The sequence below is a fragment of the Entelurus aequoreus genome, linkage group LG19 (genome assembly GCF_033978785.1).
Source record: "Entelurus aequoreus isolate RoL-2023_Sb linkage group LG19, RoL_Eaeq_v1.1, whole genome shotgun sequence".
In the NCBI taxonomy this organism is placed as follows: Eukaryota; Metazoa; Chordata; class Actinopteri; order Syngnathiformes; family Syngnathidae; genus Entelurus; species Entelurus aequoreus.
In genome coordinates, this window is record NC_084749.1 from 14,246,711 (window position 1) to 14,259,243 (window position 12,533).

General features: G+C 37.7%; 1 protein-coding gene across 2 annotated transcripts in view; it reads left to right on the top strand.

Annotated features, from left to right (window-relative positions):
- Window positions 1–12,533, top strand: part of atpaf1 (ATP synthase mitochondrial F1 complex assembly factor 1) — a 28,101-nt gene that overhangs the window by 5,844 nt on the left and 9,724 nt on the right. For both annotated transcript variants that reach the window (XR_009822019.1, XM_062027953.1), the window contains exons 5-9: window positions 3,574–3,624; window positions 4,068–4,115; window positions 6,575–6,670; window positions 8,342–8,446; window positions 10,510–10,741. Coding sequence is in view for 1 of the 2 variants with exons in the window: in XM_062027953.1 (XP_061883937.1) it covers window positions 3,574–3,624; window positions 4,068–4,115; window positions 6,575–6,670; window positions 8,342–8,446; window positions 10,510–10,692 (483 nt within the window). In the remaining variant the exon portion in view is untranslated. The remainder of the gene's footprint in view (window positions 1–3,573; window positions 3,625–4,067; window positions 4,116–6,574; window positions 6,671–8,341; window positions 8,447–10,509; window positions 10,742–12,533) is intronic.

Consider the following 12,533-nt stretch of genomic DNA (forward strand, 5'->3'; position numbering starts at 1 on the left):
TGCCAACTGGCCGCGGGTCAAACACAGCAATTTTAAGCGTGACACACAAATAGCCAAACAGTTCCAATATTTAGTACCAATAACTATGGTAGATGGCAACTAGTTAGCCTTGCAAACATGCCATCAATGATGGTGTGAGCTTTGAGGGTGACCCAAACTTTTTCACTTCCAATACGATACTGTTATTGATCCGGTAAAATATCAGCCGAAATTATACATACCGTATTTTTCGGACTATAAGTCGCTCCGGAGTATAAGTCGCACCGGCCGAAAATGCATAATAAAGAAGGAAAAAAACATATATAAGTCGTACTGGAGTATAAGTCGCATTTTTTGGGGAAATGTATTTGATAAAAGCCAACACCAAGAATAGACATTTGAAAGGCAATTTAAAATAAATAAAGAATAGTGAACAACAGGCTGAATAAGTGTACGTTATATGAGGCATAAATAACCAACTGAGAACGTGCCTGGTCTGTTAACGTAACATATTATGGTAAGAGTCATTCAAATAACTATAACATATAGAACATGCTATACGTTTACCAAACAATCTGTCACGCCTAATCGCTAAATCCCATGAAATCTTATACGTCTAGTCTCTTACGTGAATGAGCTTAATAATATTATTTTGATATTTTACGGTAATGTGTTAATAATTTCACACATAAGTCGCTCCTGAGTATAAGTCGCCCCCCCGGCCAAACTATGGAAAAAAACTGCGACTTGTAGTCTGAAAAATACGGTACTTGTGATATTTTTTTGTGTGAAATGTTAGAGAATGTTTGATCAAGTGAAACCAGTCAAACAGAACTACGGTAGGGATGGAAAAATACTAGAGCTGTCCGATAATGGCTTTTTTGCCGATATTCCGATATTGTCCAACTCTTAATTACAGATTCCGATATCAACCGATATATACAGTCGTGGAATTAACACATTATTATGCCTAATTTTGTTGTGATGCCCCGCTGGATGCATTAAACAATGTAACAAGGTTTTCCAAAATAAATCAACTCAAGTTATGGAAAAAAATGCCAACATGGCACTGCCATATTTATTATTGAAGTCACAAAGTGCATTATTTTTTTTTAACATGCCTCAAAACAGCAGCTTGGAATTTGGGACATGCTCTCCCTGAGAGAGCATGAGGAGGTTGAGGTGGGCAGGGTTGAGGAGGGGGTAGCGGGGGTGTATATTGTAGCGTCCGGGAAGAGTTAGTGCTGCAAGGGGTTCTGGGTATTTGTTCTGTTGTGTTTATGCTGTGTTACGGTGCGGATGTTCTCCCGAAATATGTTTGTCATTCTTGTTTGGTGTGGGTTCACAGTGTGGCGCATATTTGTAACAGTGTTAAAGTTGTTTATACGCCCACCCTCAGTGTGACCTGTATGGCTGTTGACCAAGTATGCCTTCCATTCACTTGTGTGTGTGAAAAGCCGTAGATATTATGTGATTGGGCCGGCACGCAAAGGCAGTGCCTTTAAGGTTTATTGGCGCTCTGTACTTCTCCCTACGTCCGTGTACCGCTCAGTACAGCGGCGTTCTAAAAAGTCATAAATTGTACTTTTTTTAAACCGATACCGATAATTTATGATATTACATTTTAAAGCATTTCTTGGCCGATAATATCGGCAGCCCGATATTATCGGACACCTCTATTTAGTACCAATAACAATGGTAGATGGCAACTAGTGAGCCTTGCAAACATGCCATCAATGATGGTGTGAGCTTTAAGGGTGACCCAAACTTTTTCACTTCCAATACGATACTGATATTAATGCGGTACAATATCAGCCGAAATTATACGTACTTGTATTATTTTGTAGTGTGGAATGTTGGGAAGTGTTTGATCAAGTGAAATGATTTAAACAGAACTACGGTCGGGATGGAAAAACACTAAACTATTTATTATAAAATGTCTGAAATGGACTTATGCTGTCTTTAAGTTGAAGTGGAGTGGTAGTTATTTTCAATGACTTCTTCTTAATTAAGCTAATTAATCATGACACAGTAAGTTGAATCATGCAAACACGTTTGTTACTGGATACTTTCTAATACACTTCCGCCTTGGAGACTTTGTATGTGTAAATAATATGCAACTAATTATTTGATACTTGTTTATATTGACAAATGTGATATTTTACTTTGCAATATTGTTCAATTATTATCACGTGTGTCTAACTTGTGTGCTTAGCTGTTGTGTAGCTACTAGTAGCCTGTAGCCTAGCATGTTTACCTTTTTGTAAATGACTTCACTAAAACAGAAGAAATTGGAGGACATTTAGATGTTAACTGGATGTCCAGCTTAGCACAAGTAAACATGCTTTTAGTGAAACTAATATTGGAAAGTTCAGATACAAATCAATATAATCCAATACTTGTTTTTTTATGCTGATATGTGATATCAATCTCGGATCAGGACACTCCTAGTGAGCTTAAAAGGTCAGTGTGAATATGTGTTAGGTTTGGGAAGTCTACCTATAGCGGGCCAAATTTGGCCCCTACTTTGGGCATCCCTGAATTACAGTATAGACACAACCGAGTTGACATACTTATCAGGGGCCTGGTATTCGTTAATAATGATTTAAAATTCATTTTGGACCTTTGAGGGACAAGTGGTTGAAAATGGATCAAAATGATATGGTCAAAATGATACATACCGTAATTTCCGGACTATAAGCCGCACCTGACTATAAGCCGCACCAGCTAAATTTAGGGGAAAAGACAGATTGCTCCATACATAAGCCGCACCCGACTATAAGCCGCAGGGTTTTGATGTGTAATTACCGTAGTATATAGGGGTTCCTGCTACTACGGAGGGGATTGTCGGGACAGAGATGACTGTTTGGGAACGCAAAGCGTCCCATTTATTAACAATAAATCTTTCAATCATTCAATCATTCAATCATATTAACAATAAATCTTTCAATCATTCAATCATATTAACAATAAATCTTTCAATCATTCAATCAAACTTTCACATCTTTGACATGGCGAACAGCATTCGTGCAGAATACAAATAATACAACGGTGCAAAGTAATATAAAGTGCTCGCCTGGACGTTATCAAAATAACCAGCCTACCGGTATATGAAAAGTCAGTCTTTAATCATTGTGTCATCGTCTTCCTCCTGCGTACTAAAACCACCGAAATCCTCTTTGTCGGTGTCGGAGAAGAACAGGCCGTAAATAAGCCGCACCGTTGTATAAGCCGCAGGGACCAGAACGAGGGGAAAAAGTAGCGGCTTATAGTCCGGAAATTACGGTACATTCTCAAACATGTAAATACTGTACATCCCCGTTAAATATCCCTTAGCAATTTTCACCTTAAAATCCTAAATGAAACTTAACTTTTCTTGGTTTCAAGAAAATACCAATCTGGATGTTGCGTAATCATTCCACGCTGCAAAAAGAGTGCTTCAAATAAATCACAAAGAATTCAATGAAATATATAAACTCTTAATGAGTTCATGTGAACTTCTGACTGCATGTTTGGAAAGTCAGTTGTCCACATGATTATGTTCAAACATAATATTGTTGTCTATTAATTGTATTTCTTGTCTACTTTTCTCAGATCTGGAAGAAATATTTTGCCACCAAGGACACAATCAGCGCTGTCATCTCAGTGAGTTGATGTGTTATACTTCACTCATTTGACTTTCACAATGCATTACATGCACACTCTTCATTATTCCTGTGTCAGTGGGAAAATCATCTTCCGGAAAAATATTGCTGATGGCAATGTTGTAACTTGTCATAAATATCATGTTGTAACTTGTTATAAATATCATGTTGTAACTTGTTATATCATGTTGTAACTTGTTATAAATATCATGTTGTAACTTGTTATATCATGTTGTAACTTGTCATAAATATCATGTTGTAACTTGTTATAAATATCATGTTGTAACTTGTTATAAATATCATGTTGTAACTTGTTATAAATATCATGTTGTAACTTGTTATATCATGTTGTAACTTGTCATAAATATCATGTTGTAACTTGTTTTATCATGTTGTAACTTGTTATAAATATCATGTTGTAATCATGGTGTCTTTTTTTTACAGACTGAGACGTACAACGTTATTCACACCCGCGCCACTTCTTGTCCCATGGTGACGTAATTACTCTTTTACACCACATTGTCTGTCCTCTTAATGACTGCACACTTTCACCTAATGACTGCACACTTTCCCCTAATGACTGCACACTTTCACCTAATTACTGCACACTTTCACCTAATGACTGCACACTTTCACCTAATGACTGCACACTTTCTCCTAATGACTGCACACTTTCACCTAATGACTGCACACTTTCCCCTAATGACTGCACACTTTCACCTAATTACTGCACACTTTCACCTAATGACTGCACACTTTCACCTAATGACTGCACACTTTCTCCTAATGACTGCACACTTTCACCTAATGACTGCACGCTTTCACCTAATGACTGCACACTTTCACCTAATGACTGCACACTTTCACCTAATGACTGCACACTTTCACCTAATGACTGCACACTTTCCCCTAATGACTGCACACTTTCACCTAATGACTGCACACTTTCACCTAATGACTGCACACTTTCACCTAATGACTGCACACTTTCACCTAATGACTGCACACTTTCACCTAATGACTGCACACTTTCACCTAATGACTGCACGCTTTCACCTAATTACTGCACACTTTCACCTAATGACTGCACACTTTCACCTAATGACTGCACACTTTCCCCTAATGACTGCACACTTTCACCTAATGACTGCACACTTTCACCTAATGACTGCACACTTACATTTAATGACTGCACACTTTCACCTAATGACTGCAGACTTTCACCTAATGACTGCACGCTTTCACCTAATGACTGCACGCTTTCACCTAAGGACTGCACACTTACATTTAATGACTGCACACTTTCACCTAATGACTGCACACTTTCACCTAATGACTGCACACTTTCACCTAATGACTGCACACTTTCATTTAATGACTGCACACTTTCACCTAATGACTGCACACTTTCACCTAATGACTGCACACTTACATTTAATGACTGCACACTTACATTTAATGACTGCACACTTACATTTAATGACTGCACACTTTCACCTAATGACTGCAGACTTTCACCTAATGACTGCACGCTTTCACCTAATGACTGCACGCTTTCACCTAATGACTGCACACTTTCACCTAATGACTGCACACTTTCACCTAATGACTGCACACTTTCACCTAATGACTGCACACTTTCACCTAATGACTGCACACTTTCACCTAATGACTGCACACTTTCACCTAATGACTGCACACTTACATTTAATGACTGCACACTTTCACCTAATGACTGCACACTTTCACCTAATGACTGCACACTTTCACCTAATGACTGCACACTTTCATTTAATTACTGCACACTTTCACCTAATGACTGCACACTTTCACCTAATGACTGCACACTTTCACTTAATTACTGCACAATTTCACTTAATTACTGCACACTTTCACTTTGCTCTTTTCTGTGCAGCACTACAGTGAGCTTATTTACAAATACATAACAATGAAATGGCAGGACGTATACTTTAAGGTACCAATCGCTTTCCCGTTAAATAGTTTTTCGAATAAAATCCTCACTTACTGTAACATTTGTGTAAAATATGGGTGTCAAACTCCTTTTCATTGAGGGCCACATGGCTGCTTTAAGAGGGCCACTTGTTATAAGCATCGTAATATATAATGGCCTCATCAATTATTTTTTACGTACAAATTGATGGATAACGTTCTTGCTTTTGAAATCTTAAGAAAGAGGGACAATAAATTTATTGTAACAAAAAATGTTTGATTATGTCAATAAAGCAGGGATATCACAACTTTTTCAAACAAGAGCTACATACCAAAAAGTCCAAGTACCTGGGGGCCATTTTGAAATGTTTTAATTTGGGGGGAAATGCTACTAACAGATAAACATACAACTTAATGTCAGCTTTGTGTTATAAGTGACAACGTGTACTATTGTCAACTGTTACATAGGTTAAAGCAACAGTAAAAATGAAAAGAGCAGACAAAAGGAATGAAATGAGGAAAAAGTTGAAATGTAGATACTAATAATAATACACTGTCCCTAAAAACACAAAACTAACCGTAGGTTTTGTTTTTAAATACTGAATATGTAATGTCCTTTTTTTCTTTCAAAGTATGCCCTCCGCATACTTTGACTTTTCATGAGATCCTTGGGACACGTCTTGGGACACGAGTTATTTGTGTAAATTTTTTTTGCTATTTTTCATATTACATCACACATTTTTGTTCTTTTTTTTTTTTTAAAACATTTTTACTGTAATTTTTTTATCCATTAATACGCGTTAGGCTAACAAAACCGGAGCTGCGGGCCGCACTTTGGACACCCTTGTGTCAATGTAATGATCTTTCTCAAGTTTAAAACCCATGCAATTGTAATCAATACATGCACATTTTTAATGTCCAAATTGAAAGAACAAATAGGTTCAGTAAGAAAAGTGATCATTGTAACCTTTTTATTTATTTTTTTAACTCTTTGTCTGCAGTTCCTGTTTGCGTTGCCACAGATGGAAGGTTACGAGTTCTTTGTGGGTCAGTGGTCCGGCCATGAGCTCCATTTCACCTCACTCATCAACATCCAGGTGAGTCAACACACCTGTACTTCCTGCAGTTTGTCTTTTCCGCACGGCGGCCCCGCGGTGATCATGTCTGCCTCGCAGGCCGGATATTATCCAATTAGTTTGTGCATTGCTAGCTTTTCTCCGCTTAACATCCCAAATACCTTGAACTCTACATGTGTAAATGTGTGTGTGGACTATAAGTATTTGATCTCCTGCTGTAGTACACATAAAAATATGTATTTCATGTTTTTGTTCTGAATTCTTTTGATGAGTTCAAGTGTTTGCAGGAAGACATTGGTATGATTTGTGACCTGTGCTGGCAAAATGAGTCACAATGAGGAAATTTTAAAAACTGAGTTATTGTTATTTACACATTCTCCATCTAAAGACCTTCAAAATGATATATGGTTTGGTGGAATCGGACAGAAAATGACAGAGTTACATCCGATTGAAGTCGACCAAGTTTGAGGGTCCGTTTTGAGAAAAAACAGCTTAAAGTTTACTGTTCCAGAACAGAATGTTCCAAAACAAAACTCCATAGCAACCATACCTTAAAAGTCCTTGTAGCAACACCAAAATTGGTACAATTAAAGTCAAATCCCATGTCTAAAGGAAAAATATATATTCAACTCTATTGAAAACGGTTATGTACAAAAATGTCAACACTGTTATGTCACAGTTTTTTTGTTCACTGGTCAGTTTGTCAGCTGGTCAGCTGTCCGTAATATTCCTGACCAGCAGCACTAAGAAGATTCGCCGACTGCAGTGAATTTAGCGCACTTGCAACCGCCTGTGTACCCTCTCCGCCTTCTAAATCCATTACGGAATGTAAAACAGTCTAACTTATCCACAAAAATAATAATTAAATGTTCGAAAATCACCTTTTTTCACCAAATATTCCGCTGGAATTACTGTGTGTTGTTTTTCATCAGGGCGCTGCCATGATACCACAATGCACCGCGCGGGGTGATTCAACCAATGAGGGTACGCCTCACAGCGACCGCTTAGCAACAAGCCGGATTTGTTTACGTCGGGACAGGTTTAAAAACTCAAATTCTATTGGTTCAGAATGGCGTCATCAGGAATTCCATGCTCATTTTTAGAAAGTAGGTCAACTTGGCGTCACAATGATACCAAATATGGCTAGGGGGATTCCCCATTATTGCCGTGAGTGAGCGTTGAAAACACTTGATTTTCTCAAGGAATTTTAACACAAAGGACTTCCTCCAAAGACATGCACCTGGGGATAAGTTGATTGGCAACACTAAAATTGGCCCTACTGTGTGAATGTGAGTGTGAATGTTGTCTGTCTGTGTTGGCCCTGCGATGAGGTGGCGACTTGTCCAGGGTGTACCCCGCCTTCCGCCTGATTGTAGCTGAGATAGGCTCCAGCGCCCCCCGCGACCCCGAAGGGAATAAGTGGTAGAAAATGGATGGATGGATGGATGGATGGACTAATTTCTGAAGACATATCTCGTACAAAACCTTCAAATAAAGGTGATTTAAGATGTTTTCTTGCTATTTCGATGATTAGGATCGCTAGATTGTGGCTTTATGGACTCATTTTTGTGAAAATCTCAATTTCAACCAAGATACATTTTTTTCACTTATTTGCCTGTAGGTCAAAATTAGCCTGTGCGTATTCCGACTCATTTTGCCAGCACGGGTCACATTTATGATCGTGTTTGACAGACGATGGGTGAGCACGCTCCCAGTCAGCTGATCCTCTACCACTACCCTGACTTGAAGGAGAAGGGTGTTGTGCTCATGACAGCAGAATTGGATCCCAAGTTTATTGTAAGTACAGATGGGTATTTTTTACATTTGAATCCATGCCTGTTTTTAACTGTACCATGGGTAATGTTACGTTGTTAACAATAACATTGCATGCAAATGTTGTATTTAACATTCAACAGTGAACTAATGATACGGTAATTGTACTGGTCAGTTGTATTTTTTTAGACTCATTTACTATTTTGTAACTGCAATGTGCTCGCATTTTTGCTGTCTACTAAAGTTTAGCCATTAAGTTGAATGTGCCAGTCTTGTCTTTTGTTGAGTCCTACAAAGTGTTCATACTGTAAGTTAGGGTTGTACGGTATACTGGTGTTAGTATAGTACCGCGATACTAATTAATCATATTCTGTACTATACCGCCTCTGAAATGTACTACTTCTGAATCACTAATCCTCTCCTCCATGGTGACAAATAAAGTATGTTTCTTACAAGTATCATCCCTGCAGGACGAGGAATAGCTAAACATGCTTCACTACACACCGTAGCTCGCCGGCGTCAAAATGTAAACAAACGCCATTGGTGGATCCACACCTGTCATCCACTGTAATGATACCAAGTACAGGAGCGTAGCTCGTCGATACTACTATGATTACTTCAATATTTTTTGGCATCACATCTTCTTTCGTTTTTAAAAAATGTATATTATGTTTATAAACTCAGGAAATACGCCCCTGGACACATGAGAACCTAAATTATGACCAATGTAACGACTTGGTATCAGACTGATACCCACATTTGTGGTATCATCCGAAACTAATGAAAAGTATCTAACAACAGCAGAATAAGTGATTATTACATTTTAACAGAAGAGTTGATAGAACATGTTAAAAGAGAAAATAAGCAGATATTAACAGTAAATGAACAAGTAGATTAATAATTCGTTTTTTACCACTTGTCCTTAATAATTAAATTAAGGCCACAATATGTTACTGCATATGTCAGCAGCTAAATTAGGAGCCTTTGTTTGCTTACTTACTATTAAAAGACAAGTTGTCTTGTATGTTCATTTATTTAAGGACAAACTTGCAATAAGAAACATATGTTTAATGTACCGTAAGATTTGTTTTGTTAAAATAAAGCCAATAACGCAATTTTCGTGGTCCCCTTTATTTAGAAAAGTATCAAAGTACCGAAATAATTTTGGTACTGGTACCAAAATATTGGTATCGGGACAACCGTACTGTAAGTATTGTACTTATTACGTGCTAGCTGTATGTTTGTAATGTGCACCTTAGTTGTAGTTTTCATTACCAAGGTGTAAACCTGCCATGCAAAATCGCTAATGCTAATCACTAGCATGTATATGGCTTATCCAATGTGAATTAGCATGGAGCTAACACATTTTAAAAAATGTGAATTTTTACAGTAAAGATCAATTGGGACAATACATAATGTTGGATACAGATAACATTCAAACCCTTTATTTATTGTATAAAAATACTGAAATCCAATTATTTGGTGCATTTGCAAACAGCCAAAATGATGTACAAGAAAGCAAACTATAAACTACAACCCATAAATGTACAACAATTATTCTCAACATTCGGGAAAATGTAACTTAAATGTTGTGCATGCATTCAAATATTTTAAGACCTTTTAGTACATTATCTGGCATTAAATCATGGAAATAATTATTAAACCCTAAACCACAGTTTGAGAACCTGTTCAAACTCAGTGTTTACAAAGAAGAAGAATCCTGATAAACTTCTTGACCCTTATTGAAACATGAGATAATCTTATTCATCTCATTATGTGAATCATAACTTATTCATTTATTGTTTATGGATTTATTATTTATTTAATTACTCATTAAATCTATTTATTCACTGTTGTGTTACAGATTGAGTACAAACAAATGTGGTAGGAATTGCTATGAACCAAAAAGGGGTAGGATTAAATAAGCTATGCTTTTTTCTTACTCCTTTTTGGACGTGTTGTAATCAGAAACTGGAAATGTGACGTATCATTTTGTAATTGTATGCATGTGCAAAGAACCATAACCATTTGACTGTTAGATATGAATGATATTTTGGAAAAAGTCTAAAGCCAAACTCTCCTTTCAGACTGTCCACCAAGCTCAGTGCTTGGCCAATCAGGTGCAGCTCTTTTATGGCACACAGAGGCAGGAGACGCACCGATTGGTGGAGACGTTTAACCACCACCCTGCCGATTTCAAACACATGGCGGTCATAGCCGAGCTAGAACAGAGCGGGCTCGGGTCTGCACTCGCGTCCGGCTCCAAATAGAGAAGGACAAGGACTGAGCCGAGATCAAGTACGGCATCACCAACTACAGGTACTACAGGAAAACCACCTTTTTTGTCAAAGGCTTATTTAAGCAAATAAACTGGAAATTATGAGTGGAAACAGAAGGAATATGAGCGGAAACAGAAGAATTATGAGCAGCAACCGGATCCAGCTCAGCTACATTTTTAGCTTTGTGGCTGTAAGTACTCATGTACGTCTAAGTTATTACATGTTCATGTTGTCATTATGTTATGTTGCATGTAGAAGTTTGAGGGAAAGAAAGAATTGTATACATTTTTGAAATATGGCTGAAACACAATATGTAAAACAAGTAAAGCGCTGGGAATACCTTCTTAATGTAAAGTAATAGTTTACTGTGTTTTACTTTTAATCATAATATTGTTTTAAAATATTACCAGTAGAAGCTTTAGATTGTAATAAATGGAGATGTTCTCTAAAAAATGTAATACTCTTAAAAGCAAGAGTATATAAGTCAGTCAACAGTGCATGTTTAAATCACAATAGTACACCACAGGCTGTGTCAATAAGTGTGCTACACTTGTGTACTTATACCTAGTCTTTTAAGTGCATATGTGTGCTACTCTTGTGTACTTACACCTCGTCTTTTAAGTGGCTAGGTGTGCTACTCTTGTGTACTTACACCTAGTCTTTTAAGTGCATAGGTGTGCTACTCTTGTGTACTTACACCTAGTCTTTTAAGTGCATAGGTGTGCTACTCTTGTGTACTTACACCTAGTCTTTTAAGTGCATAGGTGTGCTACTCTTGTGTACTTGCACCTAGTCTTTTAAGTGCATAGGTGTGCTACTCTCGTGTACTTGCACCTAGTCTTTTAAATGAATAGGTGTGCTACTCGTGTACTTGCACATAGTCTTTTAAGTGCATATGTGTGCTACTCTTGTGTAATTGCACCTAGTCTTTTAAGTGCATAAGTGTGCTACCCTTGTGTACTTGCACCTAGTCTTTTAATTATAAAGAGTAGTACTTGGTGTGCTACTCTTGTGTACTTGCACCTAGTCTTTTAAGTGCATATGTGTGCTACTCTTGTGTACTTGCACCTAGTCTTTTAAGTGCATAGTGTGCTACTCTTGTGTACTTAAACCTAGTCTTTTAAGTGCATAGGTGTGCTACTCTTGTGTACTTACACCTAGTCTTTTAAGTGCATAAGTGTGTTACTCTTGTGTACTTGCACAGTCTTTTAAGTGCATAGGTGTGCTACTCTTGTGTACTTACACCTAGTCTTTTAAGTGCATAAGTGTGTTACTCTTGTGTACTTGCACAGTCTTTTAAGTGAATAGGTGTGCTACTCTTGTGTACTTACACCTAGTCTTTTAAGTACATAGGTGTGCTACTCTTGTGTACTTACACCTAGTCTTTTAAGTGCATAAGTGTGCTACTCTTGTGTACTTGCACATAGTCTAAGTGAATAGGTGTGCTACTCTTGTGTACTTACACCTCGTCTTTTAAGTGCATAGGTGTGCTACTCTTGTGTACTTACACCTAGTCTTTTAAGTGCATAGGTGTGCTACTCTTGTGTGAGAACACACTTTTCCCCTCAAAACACTGTCAAAATGCAGTACTCCCAGTACTTGGATGTCCTTCTCAACACACTCAAAATGTTGAGTGTGCAGTGATTACTACTTTCCACCCTCAATAGTCAGTCGCCATGGGAGGGACTAACTTGAGTGGTTGCAATTCATTAGTAGAAAATAGAGGGGAAAAGTAAATATTGCAATCATCTGCAGGGAGGGAGTAATGATTTGATAGAGTACTACACGGCACAGTGTACAACCCAGTGTACTTATTGAAGTATTTTACTGAA